The sequence below is a fragment of the Podarcis cretensis genome (genome assembly GCF_951804945.1).
Source record: "Podarcis cretensis genome assembly, chromosome: 12".
Lineage (NCBI taxonomy): Eukaryota > Metazoa > Chordata > Lepidosauria > Squamata > Lacertidae > Podarcis > Podarcis cretensis.
In genome coordinates, this window is record NC_137181.1 from 57245708 (window position 1) to 57259809 (window position 14102).

At 40.8% G+C, this 14102-nt stretch overlaps 1 protein-coding gene across 3 annotated transcripts in view; it reads right to left on the bottom strand.

Moving 5' to 3' along the window:
• Positions 1-14102, bottom strand: part of ELMO1 (engulfment and cell motility 1) — a 291965-nt gene that overhangs the window by 190796 nt on the left and 87067 nt on the right. For all 3 annotated transcript variants that reach the window (XM_079947572.1, XM_079947570.1, XM_079947571.1), the window contains exons 5-6: positions 9254-9304; positions 874-1043 (exon numbers count right to left, since the gene is read on the bottom strand). In XM_079947572.1, coding sequence (XP_079803698.1) covers positions 874-1043; positions 9254-9304 — 221 coding nt within the window. The remainder of the gene's footprint in view (positions 1-873; positions 1044-9253; positions 9305-14102) is intronic.

The window sequence follows — 14102 nt, forward strand, 5'->3', positions numbered from 1 at the left end:
TATTAAATATGGTCTTTCATTCTCACAACATTCTCATTCTTTCATCCCTCCCACAAAATAAAAATAAAAATCTGGCTCATCAAAAAGACTGAGGTTTAACAATATGTACACAAAGGAGTCTACACATTTCCTCTCTAAGTGATATGGTGCTCTGACCTTCCTTGCTTCCAATCAGACTCTTCCAGGGGCAGGTAATTCTGCTGAGATGCTGAACTGATCCAAAGAAAGTGGAATTATCTGCTTTAAGTAGAGGTTCCTTACTGAACCGCTGCCTAGCTCACAACACTGTGTTTGCCTTGTTCAGTCAGGATCCACATTATGATGTGTAAATCATGCAAGCAGGCACACAGGGCTGGAGCTTACCAGAAGGCACATCATCCCTAGTCTTACATCTTGTAAAAGCAAAACTTTTGGGTGCAAGACTACATTCTGGCTCCAACTGTAATTCAGGCAAGAAGCATGGTTTAGCTACTGGAAGTTTGTAGAAACACAGAATTGTGCCTGCATATTTCCCCACCCCTGCCACCCAACCATACATTTTTACTATAAAGCTTGCAGGATTTCCAAGGGGTTTCTAACATACCCCAAACTGTCTATAACTTTTAAAACATCATGTGGTAACTATTTAAGAACGGGCATCAGGCGATGAATAGCTCTCAGGACTTCTAGTGGCAGATAACACATAAAAACATTCCTCCATCAGACAACTACTTCTCTTTAACTCGCCTCTCATGAAATACTCGTTCCTTTCCAAGGAACAAAAGCAGAAATGGTGGCTTCTAACATGACTTACTTTTAAATGAACAACAAATACAATTTTACTAGCTTATCCAAGCAACAAATAAGAAAATGTGCATGTGTTAAAATACTCACTCAGTGCCACTTTCCACCATCTGCGTCAGGAGCGAAATGCCGTCTAGATTGATAAATTCTTGGGCAAACGTTATATCGCGTGAATAACTAGCTAGGTCTTTCAGTGCTTCCAACTTGGCATCCATGCTAGAAGACTGGATCCTCTCATGGAGCTGAAGGGCGGTTTGGGCCTCACCAAAGACAGAACATTGAATAAATGGAGGGAGGGGAGAGAGGGGGGAAGACAGACCTTAATTTCAAGTGTTACTAATATATGAAGACACCTGAAGAAAAAATACTAGTTAAGTTTAAATACTATCACATTTTCACCTCCACTCCCTTTTCCTTTCCACCCTCCTTACTTTTTTTTCCAACTCTCTCTTGCACACAGATCACTCCCATTTCCTGGCTTCATCCTGTTTCCTATTTGGTGGTCGGCTGATGAAAATTGATGTTCTCAATTGCTACACTGAATCTGAAGACGGCGTAGTACCAAGAGTGAAATACATTGTGTGAAGGTGCTATGGGAAATTTGGGGGCTCTGCATCCTTTATCTTTTTCACATGGGGCTGCTAAGGAATGGAAAAAGGAGAGGTTTGAGTACAGCGAGAAGGGAGAAACGCTGAAAGGAAAAAGAAGGGGCTATTTTAAACAACAGCAGAGTAATGTAGGGGTGGAGAAATACTGATGGTTTTTCTTTTAAAAAATAGTTTTAACAAAGGAGAAATAAGAGAGATGGGTACACACAAAAGCTAACACCAAAAAGCTAACACAACGTAGCCTTTCCAAACTCCCTTCTCCCTGTATTCAAACCTTATTTAAAATTGCTACTCTCCCCCACTCAGTGTCACTCCCTACTTACTCTACTAAAGTCATTACCATTATTTAAAATCATCACTTTCCCCCGCAGGGTATCCAGATTCTTGCTTTATTCAAATCTCTGCTGTTGTTTAAAACGACCACTTTTCCCCTCTAAGTATCTGTCCATCCTTGCTTCACTCAAACGTCTGCCCTTGTTTTAAACTTTCCCCTCTTGGTTTCACTCCCTTCCAACTCCCTTGTCTGCAGCCTCATTCACTCTTCCTTCCCTGCGCTGACTTCATGCAAATAAAGGATGAGGCACCACATATCCTCCAATGGGGACCATGTGGTGAAATTCCTACATTTTATTATATAGAGAGAAGTACACAAAGGTACAGGTAGGAGAGTTGGGGATGTTATGACAAACTGAGACCAAAAAAGGCCATCAATGCAAGGGAGAGGTGTGGCACATTACTGTGCTGAGTTCAACGTAAACAAGGTCCACTGGAAAGGATGTACAATTCAATCGGAGTGGGTGTGATTGCTATGAACTGGCAAAGCAAAAATAGCAATGTGCACAAACACTTAACAATGGAAAATTATTTTCTAGCTGAGCTCTTCCTCCCAACCTGTACTGAGCAGCAGTCAGATAGTGCCGGATCTGTAAATGAATTCCAGCTCAGCAACTTCACAGTGGCATCTCTTTTTAAGCCTTTTTGTTATAAACTAGTGAGCTGCCTAAGTCCACACAGTGGAGAATGAGAGAGGGAAGGTAACAATCTGTTTCCTATTTCTCCAAGAAGAAAGCAATGCTTTTGGGGGAAAAAAAATCTATGTGGGCACAGACGCCTTTTTTTTACAGCAGTTATTATTAACATTAATTTAAATGCCACTACGCATTAAAAACAACAGCCCTGTTTTCCTGCATGGTCACTCCTTGATGAAAATGCTTCTTCTTTTGCCTCATTAACTACCTTAAAGCTAATACTGTGGAATGAATGGCTTGGATTCTAACTAAGCTTCCACTGCGGGGATGTTCACTGAACAGAGTTCTGCTCATGGGGAAAGTACCTTTTGCCAATTCTTCCTCTCCCCCTCCCCCCCGCAAACCTTTGTGCCCCCTGGGACTGTCAAGGGGAATGCAGGGGAAGGAAGCTATCTGCAAAAATTGGCTCTCCCTCTCACCCGCCAGAAGGAGCCTGCACTGTATCTCAGATCCAGCCATCACCTACCTTACAATGCAGTTGTAAGGGATGCTGAGACAATGTGGGCAGAGCACTTTGAGAACTTAGTAAAAAGCACCAAATGAATAGTAACTGAACTTCCAACTTATGCTTTCGTATCATGCTACTATGATTCCCAGAGTATTCCTTGATTTGGAAACGCTTCAGGACGCTGAAGTTCCTACCATCACTGTCTTATATGCCAACTGTGAACTATTTGGAAGGAAGATAGCAGACTTTTCATCAGTTATTTCATGCTTCAGTCACCTACAGATTAGAATACAGTGGTGCCTCGCAAGACGAAAAGAATCCGTTCCGCGAGTCTCTTCGTCTAGCGGTTTTTTCGTCTTGCGAAGCAAGCCCATTGACGGCTTAGTGGGTTAGCGCTATTAGCGCTATTAGCGGTTTAGCAGATAAGCAGATAAGCGGCTTAGCGTCTTAGAAAAAGGGGGGGAGGAAAAAACCCCCGCAGAAACTCGCAGGACATTTTCGTCTTGCGAAGCAAGCCCATAGGAAATTCGTTTTGCGTGGGATTGGCAGAAATGACCAGCAGAATCCATGACCAAGAGAAAGAGACTGTGGAAGAAGACTGGAAGAAGTTTAAAATATATCTTAAGAGCTACTATAAAATTGAGGAGTGCTAAAATGCTAAGGGAGAAGAAGACGTAGAATTACAGCGGTAAATTTTGTTTGATTTAGGGTGAAATTGAAAAGGAGAATGAATTTAAATTTAATTGGTTAAAAGGGTTGTTGAATAATTGTGAAAAACAAAAAAGGATGCAAAAAGGGGAAGGTATGGGGAAGTCCGAGAAAAGAGGCTTATGAAAATAAGGTTAAGAAATTATGAATTTATGTGTTTGTTTGTTTGTTTGTATGTTGTTCGTGTTGTGTTTTTTAAAAATTGGAAAACTAATAAAAATTTTTTTTTTAAAAAAAGGAAATTCGTTTTGCGAAGCACCTCCAAAACGGAAAACCCTTTCGTCTAGCGGGTTTTCCGTCTTGCGAGGCATTTGTCTTGCGGGGCACGACTGTACTCTAATGAGCTCCATGGGCCTGGGCTGCCCTTGAGAGGAGTTTGGAAGCTCTTTCTAATGCAGCTGCAAGACTTCTGGCCAGAGTTCCATTGACTGGATCAAATTTGAAAGATCTTGTACCAGCTGCACTACTTGCCAAATCATTTCTGGTACACATTCAAGGTGCTGCTTTTGATCTTTAAAGCCATAAAGATACCTGGGGCCAAAATACCTTAAGAATCACCTTCCTCTATATAAGCCTTCCTGGAGCAGTTTCACTCATCATCATGCACAGTCCTGATTCGGCTCCGCACACCACCAGAAATATGGCAAGTAGCTATCAGAAACAGGGCTTTTCATTTGTGGCAACCTCTGATCTAGAACACCTTCAAAGGAAAGTCCACCTTCTTCCTTCACTGCTGGGCTTTATATGGTTGGCCGAGAGTGCATTATTTCAGCCACTTTTTGTAGACTATGGTCTTTAAACTGTTTTATGATGGAACTGCCTCTCTTTTTTAATCGTAGTATTTTAAGATGGTTGCATTTGCACTGGGCTTTTATTACTGTGTCTTGTTTTAATTTATTTACTGTACGCTACCTTGAATACTTTTATAGAAGCATGGGATATACATGTAAAAAACAAACACAGTTTTGAAATTTCAAACACTCCACAGACATCTGCAGGCAGTGTGATCTCATTCATCCCTAACTTTAGTGTAGCAAGCCTCAATAAAGTCAGAGCAGATTTATCGTGATCACAGATTAAACAAATAGTTTCTTTTCACAAAAATACTGTTAGTTGTCTCACATGGCAACTAGCCGAGGTGACACTGCCTGCTATCACGACTGATGGATGGGGGAAAAGGCTTCACTCAGTGTGGCGCTTTCACTGGTCTTGGCTCCTGTTGCCATAGTGCTTTATATGCACTCATATGGAATACAGTGCCTCTGCCCCAATTCTCCCTCCCTCTCTCTCATTGTGTCATTAGAAATGACACCTACAGGACATGTGCTATGAGCAGCTTCCAAAGAACTCTCTGCAATTTCTGGTCGATAAATGCCAGGACAGCAGGGAGTACAGCTCATTAGGCCATGATAATTCTGGTTACCAAGAAGTCAGCCCTACTTTAAAAAAAAAAAAAAGCTACAAGAAAATATTCATCTTATGGAAACACTTCTTTGTTGTGAGATAAGTGCAAAGGGGGGCTGATGTTTGGAATGAATTATACTATCCTGGTCAGACAGGGAGAAGGAAATAGGTAAAACATCCCTTTTCAAAAAGCGTCTAAAGGTAAAGGGACCCCTGACCGTTAGGTCCAGTCGCAGACGACTCTGGGGTTGCGGCGCTCATCTCGCTTTATTGGCAGAGGGAGCCGGCGTACAGCTTCCGGGTCATGTGGCCAGCATGACTAAGCCACTTCTGGCGAACCAGAGCAGCGCATAGAAGCGATGTCGTAAATGAAAATGCACACAGATAAAATCAATTAAAAGCCAAATTAAAAAGGAAGTGCAATTTTAAAATATTCCTAAAATGCTCACCCCAGAATACAGTAGGGAGGACAAGTGGGAAGGCTCCACTAACAGGTTCCACAGACTGGAAGCCACCACTAAAAAGGCCCTTTCTCATGTAGCTGCTCTCCTTGCCTTCCTCAGATGCAGCTCATGGATATGGGCTTGATGAAAACCTCAGAATTCAGCTGGGTTCACAGAGGGAGAGGTGGTGCTCAACATACTTGCGTCGCAAGGAGCATAAGGCTTTATAGGTCAAAATCAGCACTTTGAATTGAGCCAGGAAACTGAGCAGCAGCAGTGCAGGAATTGGTGCAATATGCTCAGAACATCTGATCCAAATTAGAAATCTGCCCACTGAATTTTACACTAGCTGCAGTTTCTGAACTGTCTTCAGGGGCAGCCCCACATGTAATGTACTGCAGTAATCTAATCTAGAAGTCACCAGAGCATAGGCAACTGAAGGTACGTTATTCCTAGGTTATTCCTACTGAGAACTGCTCAATGGTAGAACAAATGCTATACATGCCGAAAGTCATTCCCTGACATCTCTGGTTAAACGAATCTCTGGTAAGATCTCTGCACCACCTCGCCCATGCGGGTAGCAGAGGTTTCTAAACACATCCTCTCAGCCACACTGGATGAAGGTATGAGCCTGCAATGAGAATATGCTAATTCATGTCTTGTTGAACCATGGTTTATGGTTTATCTCAGTGCGGCCAGTGACAGCTACTTCATGACGAAGCATCAGACGACTCACAAAAAGTTCAAGAAACAAAATAAATGAACTGAGGTAGAATTCAAATGGAATTGTGTGGCGTATTGATTTGCTAGTTAGGAGGTTTGGACTTTTAATTCATTTAATGTTTGTTTGTTTGTTTACAAGGCGGCTTACAGATAAAATAAGAACAGCTAAAAACGGAGAAAAACAAACCATCAAAAAAACCTAAATACTGATAAAATTAAAACTACATATATAAAATCTATTAAAACCATGCCAATAATTACAATAGAAACAACATGGCACTAGCCCTTTCGTTAAAAGCAGCCAGCTTCCCAAAAACCTGTTGGAATAAGGTGGTCTTCTCCTGCCGGTGGAAGGGCAAGGCAAGGAGTTCCAAAATCTGGGAGAAGCCACCAACTAAGGCTGCTCTATGTGGTTTGTTGTAGTGTTTCGCTAGTTCCCAAATGTGCCTGTAGGCTCCAAAATGTTGGCGACTCTTGCCTTAATATATCATTTAAACAAAAACTGACAAAAAATTGGGGAGAGAGTTAACATATCCATTTAAAAGGGAAAATGGTATTGCTCTAACACCGCTACAGCGTGCCTCCAACATGGTCTTGTGACAGAGGCTAATAAAATACAACAGTGTTATCTCCTGTCATGTTATGCAGATAAATTAGTCACATCCTTGCTGTTTATATGGGCTGCCGCCGCATGGCTGATCTCCTGTAGCCAAAAAGGCAAGCAACAATGAACAGCCTAATTCATCACACTTTACACTTAACGAACCAATGAAAAGTAATCTGCTTCACGCTGTCATTTTGTCCAAAACAACTCCATTTCACTCGCTGAGAAGCTTAAACTTTCTTAAAGCACTGGATTGCTGGAAACAAGTAAGTACATTATGTGTTGAAATGTACTTAAGTTTTTGGCCTTTCTGCTCAGGCATTAGCAAAATTGGTTAGGGCTTATATAATAAACCTCTGCAATTAGGTTTTGCATGTCCAAAGCACTGAACAAATATAGTCACTGAAACCTCAGTGGTAAATGTTTCCAAATAATTATTGAAAAGGAATTAACTGAAGGACAGAGTAACAGATTTGTCCAAGGTCATAAAGTAGGTTAAAATAGTATTTTTAGTGGGTCAACATCTGCTGCAGCTTTTATTTCTAAACTTCTTTTTCGTACAGTTACAGCCAAATACCAAATGGTTGGTTTGTTAGCATAAAATATGTGGCAATTCACCAAACAAGTGGATTTGACATCTTTTAGCATGCAGAGTTATCCTACAACTAAAAAGAACCAGCTAATTTGCACTGGTACTTGTACGTAAGACAAGTAACAATGTGAGGAATTATTTCTGTGAGTTAAATGTGATAATTGAACATCATAACATCTATCAAACGTCTCTTTTAAAAGGTTTGATAGCCCTCTGTCACTGCCCTCAATTGCATGCACATCTTGTCTGCCATGGGGCAAGTTTTGAAAAAAAAATGGTTTTTACTGTCGGTTTTTCAAGTTCAGCCAATAAAAAAGCCAGCTGTAATGAGCAGCCAGTGGCTAGGACCTATGAGCCATCGACAAATCCTCTATGCCCCTCATAGTTTTGCAACTGTTTTAAAACTGCAAATTTCTTTTTTAAAAAAGAGAGAGGGAAAAGAAAAGTCAGACAGCCTGGATGATACATGTCACGAGGAACAAGATGATATATGGCATTTAGAAACAATGCACATGTCTAATGCTGGATGGGCATGTTGCGATGTTTGTGATGCTTCCTTTCTCAACACCCTTTGTAGGATGAGAGTGGTGGAAATGTAATCCAAATATTGTGGGGTTTCTGTAAAACCATGTTCACCATGCAACTGAAGAACCCACTGAAGTGGCTTCTCTTAAAAAATGCTACATTGATTTTTTTTTCCATTGATTTTTTTTTACAGCAGAAATCTTTTTGCTGTAAGCCATGGGCTTCAGCTTTAATAATTTTAATGTTGTAAAATAAATTGATTTGGGGTGAGCAATGCTGTTGAGGTAGAGGAGATACAAGGTTTTGGAGCGTAGCTTTCTACTTTTCCATGCGAGGTCAACTCTTTGAAAGAGGCAAAGAAACCAGTAAGGACAAAGGCTCCACACGGAGCTCTTCACAACAAGTTTGCGATTACAGGCAGTGACCATTTTAGGCGCGTCCAATTGACACACAATCACAGGCACACGGCTCCTTTTGGACCCAGATGAGAGCAGAACAGCAGTGGGACATAATAGGGTTCACATAGGAACGTTCTGCAGAAACGTGCGAGTCAGAAATGGAAGCCCCAGGCAAATAAATTCAGCTGCCTGTACAGGGGCGTCACCAGGGTATAGGGCTGAAATGTACAAATATGAAATAGCCTGTTAAAATAAAATCTGATAAATTTATATGGGGGATGGAGGAAGATAGCTTTTGAGGTATTAAAGAGGAATGAATCAGAGGAAGAACAGAAAGAGTAAAGAAAATGAGAAAATTCAGCCAGTACTTGCTGTAACCTAGGAAACTGAGTTTGCCTGCAGGTTTCGGAAAGGGGGGGGCACTAGTATAATAAATAATTACATGAAATTTACAAATAGAGCAAATGAACCAAATGAACAAGTTGCATGTGTAATGGTGCAGACTCGCAAAACTGCAATTCTGCCAACCGTTTAAAAAGCAAGCGATAATTTTGTAATGATGTTGTCTTAAGACGTATTAGAATGAAGGCAGGGTGGCTATGCTATGAACCTCACTGCCTTGCTGAGATGAGCACATAAATGAAAGAGAATGAAGAGGAATGTCATCATGCCCTAAGCATTGCTTCCAAGAAAGCTGACTGAGAATCAGAAACTCTCCACATTGCCTGATTGACATAAAAAAAATCCACTTTCTACACATAAAATTTAATAATAATAATAATAATAATAATAATAATAATATACTGTGAAATACTTTTTAAAATATGTGTAATTTCCCTCTTCTGAATTAATGGAAGTATAGGATCACCAACCTATAGGTAATGGCCCCTTTCTATGAACATAACATAAAATCAAATCAAATCAAAGGAATCATATAGTATTGGGGGAAACAAGAAAATCAAAGGAATGTGAACGTATCAGTAACTTACTGGTGATGTAGTTAATCGAAGTATTGCTCCATTTTTAATTTCATTACGGTTCTGGAAAAGAAAATTCCAAATGTCAGACATCCATAACTGAGGCTCTTCGACGTGTATAAATCATGAAAGAAAAAACTGAATTTACAGCAATCGCCAGGTGCTTCCTACTGTACATGAAAATTTACATGTACAGTACTGTTGTGTGAAGTTACCAGCAGTGGGTTGGATCCAAAGTAAGCTGATTACACTTGGCTCCTACGGAAATCAATGAGTAATCCATTATTTCGATGGACTAATTTCAAAATTAGATTTCTAAATCAGTAGCTACAAGAAAGTATATTCTCAATAAAAGACTTGTTTTACCTAAGTGTATTGGGATACCTTCCCTGTGACTCTACATTTAGGGTGGAACCCCTTGATTAATGGGAGCACTTAAAGTCAAGGCCATTCCAAAAATGTTTCCAATCTACACTGAAGGTTCAAGACTCCATGGACATGACTAACTCATACATCAAGTCTCTCCCTGTGAATCTTTGTTTAGTCAACTCTGCTACAGTGGCTTCCCAACAATTGTTTGGGTTTCTAATCTGCACATGCGTCAAATGGACCAGAAGATGGGGAGGAACATGGATATCTGCCAAGAGGCAATTTAAGTCCACCATCTTATAAAGAAGAAAACTGATTGATTTTCGGGGCTTAGGAACCCTTTTCTGTTAATGTACTGCTTTTCTTCTGGCAGGTTAAACAACAACATTTATACAACAAAAGAAACCTTCTCCTCTTAGTAACTGTGGTGCAGCACAAAATAAAGTCGTGCTATGCAGCCCACCAAAGAGAAAAGGCCAGATTATCCAACACAATGAAGGGAAAATAGCACAACATCAGGAATCAAACTAGCCAAAAGATTTTATATGCTGTACAAAGTCCCTTGTTCTCTGTCTTGTTCATATGTGTGCATTTTCACTTGAAGAACACAGATTTTTACAATGCCATTAATCTGTGCTCAAGACAGACAGGGACTGTATATTTGTGCTGCAAGGACAATTTTTATTCTGCTTATAGGCTGTACCATTCTGCTATGAACTTGGTCTAAGGCTTTTTCTTTCTTTCCCCTTGCCATTTGCAGGGCTGGGGACATTTTTAAGCCCCATGAGCTGCATCCCCTTCTATGCAATTTTCCAGGGTCCGGATGCCAACGTTGGGCAGGGCCAGAGGCAAAGTGGGTCGTGCAGTGAACGTCAATACAGTGGTACCTCAGGTTAAGTACTTAATTCGTTCCGGGGGTCTGTACTTAACCTGAAACTGTTCTTAACCTGAAGCACCACTTTAGCTAATGGGGCCTCCTGATGCTGCCGTGCTGCCGGAGCCCGATTTCTGTTCTTATCCTGAAGCAAAGTTCTTAACCTGAAGCAATATTTCTGGGTTAATGGAATCTGTAACCTGAAGCATATGTAACCTGAAGCGTATGTAACCCGAGGTACCACTGTATTATCTTTCTACAGTTGCCTATTTCCCACAAACACTCATACACTCCTCTCTATCCTCCCTCCAGGTAGGCAAGAGTTCCAGCCAGGCAAAAACTCTCAAGGGCCAGGTAAGAGAGGTTTGGAGGGCCACATGCTCACATCCAGCCTCCTGAGCCTGAAGTTCCTCACCCCTGCAGTAGTTGAGTAGTCAGTAGTCCAGTTAGATGAACCAATGGTTGAACTCAGTATACAGCAGCTTCCAATGGGCTTAGAGAGGAACAGGGCTCCTGGTTGATGCTTTATATTCAAAAGCAGTTTGACTCCAGATTAAAAGGCTACAGCCTCTCCTCTGCAGATGTAATTGCATGTAAAGGCTGCAATTTGTGGCATGGAATTGTTGTTCGCTGCTAGTGGACCTTTTCACGGTGCCCATGGGATGTTCTTTTACCCCAAAGCAAAATGGGAGCTGCTCTCTGTGTATACGAGCCATATGCACAAAATGGCAGTGCAGGAAGCTTACTGGAGCAAAGAGGGAAACTTAAGAAAGAACTTTCCCCTCCATGTGCTGGGAAGATGGAGACCACTGTGAATATATGTGCCCTGAATGTATACACTGTTTATACCCTGATGGATTCTGGGTTTGCAATGATTCTGCTTGGAAACTAGCACCAAGGGTATTTCATTCGTTCGCTCTCTACCCGTAAGTGTACAAATAGAATTTACCAAGGACATCAGTGCTCACGCCCTTAAAAGAAAAAAGGCATGGGGAAAGGGTATTCTGATATTCCTCTGCTTCCTGAAAAGGAAGCAAAACAAGAGGAATTTAATTTCTACCCAGTAACATGAGTTCATGTATTGCATCTCCCAGTTTTGTGGCCACTACCAGCTACCAAGGAGCAGTCTGAGGTCCTCGTTTTCTGTAAAAGCCTAAATAAACTGCACTATGAAATGTGAAACCAAACTGATGTCATATAATCAAGGAGCTTGTAGGTCAGTTGAAACCCATCATTAAACATCTGCAGCACTGCAATGTTATTCCTCCAGCGCTCTGCTTTCCATAACTGCAATGTGCAATCTTAAAACCACTGGAACGAGCCACAGAGATCTGACACCACTGCTTTACATTCCCTCTCAGACACAAAGCACTAATGCCAATATATATATACATATATGTATATATATATGGACATTGAAGAACTTTTGCTTCTTAAAAAAGCCAAGAATGTTATCTCACACTGAGAGTAGGAGGGAAAGCATTGACTGGTTTTCTTTTTTTGCAAAACTCATACAAGGTAATTCCATCAAAATGCAGGCCCCTTTAAGACATGGGACAATTCTCTCCTCTGACTCAGCCAAATTTAGTCATGAAAATTTGTAGTTAGCAGTCGCCTGGTTACTAGTACCAATCACAATTATTTTATACTTCATTACAGAGCATTCAAAATATGTTGCATCTGTTATCTCATTATGTTGTATCTCACATTATTTTGCATCCTTGCATCAACCCTGTAAAATAGATCTGTAATATTAAATGCAATATTGCAGATGGGAGCCTGTGGTTGGGAGATAATTGCTTGCCTACGGTCACCAAACAGGCTTAAGCTGTAAAATATGAATTGTGATTTCCTGATTCATGGCCCTATGAGTCCTATGCTACACTACTTATTATTAATTTATTAGTTAAAAGAATTGTAAACCACTCTTTATCAAACTGGGTATCTGGGCAGTGTATACTAGCAATTGCCCTGGTCACCTAAACAGGCAGACCTGGAAATGTAACAGCATTTTGTCTACTTTATGAGAAGCAAAGAGCTTTACATGAAACAGACAAGACAATTGATAGAATTCAGATCTTCCACAGGAGGGAGATATTAGAATGTTTGAGGAAACCCCAAAGTTTGCAGAAGTACAGATTTGGGGGGGGGGTGTCCAAAAAGGGTGGGTGACCCAAAACAGGTTAATGAAGATCAAGTTGTCACAGAATGCAGGGGAAGAGAACAATGGGCCTCACTGACTGGCTGGAATCCTGAGCAGGAACACTTCATGGTGGAAGATTTTGTTGCATTACAGTATTGCCCAATTGTTTGCTTGAATATATCTCGTTTTGAGTGCCTATGTAAGGACTATTCTCATAGCCAGTGGTAAAAACTGCCACGAGGCAAATTCCAACCAGTAACATAACATTGGTGTAGTCAATTTTCTGCAGTTTTGTCCTGCATTTACAAGGGTAACAATAAAAATGTACTGTGTCTGAGGTTCACAGCTACTCAGCTGCCAACCCTGGACCACAGAATTCTATACTTTGGGACACTCCTGTGTTTTATTGACTAGGGAGAGAAAGTCTCACTGTCACAAAATTTGGAAAGCCTTTGACCTACCTACACTATATAATAATTCATTCCTGGGGGAAACAGAAGCAACGTCACATATCGTCTCCATGCGTTTGAGAAGTAACCAAACAGCACATCTGCTACAAGCATCTCAGGATAATCCACTTGCATCCTGATACGTGTTCGCATATGGGCAATGCTAACAAGCCCAAAGAAACAGTCATTTTGTAGCTTAACTTATTAAGCTTTACAATCATGGAGAATGAAAGGGACTTACTTTTTACTTACATTCTGGGTTCTTTTAAAGATAAACAATTATACCAAGCAGATAAAAATTACAATAGCAATTCAACCAAATAAAATGTTGACACGCTGCCCTCAGAGGAAGAAAACCATATGACCTCCTATTCAACCCCAAACAACTAACTATAAAGCAGTGTATAAATTCACTGCAATGTGTGAATCGGTAAACTCTATTACAAGTCACCTGAACCAACTTGTGTTGTATTATGAAATTATTGTGGATTGTGTCTTAATACAGGAGCTAACAATAGGAGCCAAGACAGACTGAAGTATGCTGTTAAGTAAAAAAGAAATGTTGAAATGAACTGCAGCAAACACCGAAGGTGACTATTTATTCCTATGTTCCATCCCATTCATCATCCTGAACCTTGAATTGACCAAAGTCTCCAGCACTTGTAAGCTTCATTTATCTTTAAGAAACAGAGACCTTTTTAAACAGAGCATTGGCGGACAGTAGCAGCTAACAGGAAACGAGATGTGAACGGGGAAGGACTTGGTTTAGGCCTCACCTCTGTCACAAACCCCATTAGGTGACCATAGATAATCCACTCTCAGCTTCTCCCAATGGGCTTGATTACTAAAATTACCTCTGGCCCAGCATGGACATTAATACTGAACCATGATTTTAAGCTTGCACATGTTCCCATTCCAGCACAACTATGAAGAGACGAGAAGGTCCAACTTCTGTTTTGTAGGGGAGAGAAGGTGTACATGAGGCATGCAGGTCTGAAAATCTCTGTGGCTCATTCTCATCATGCT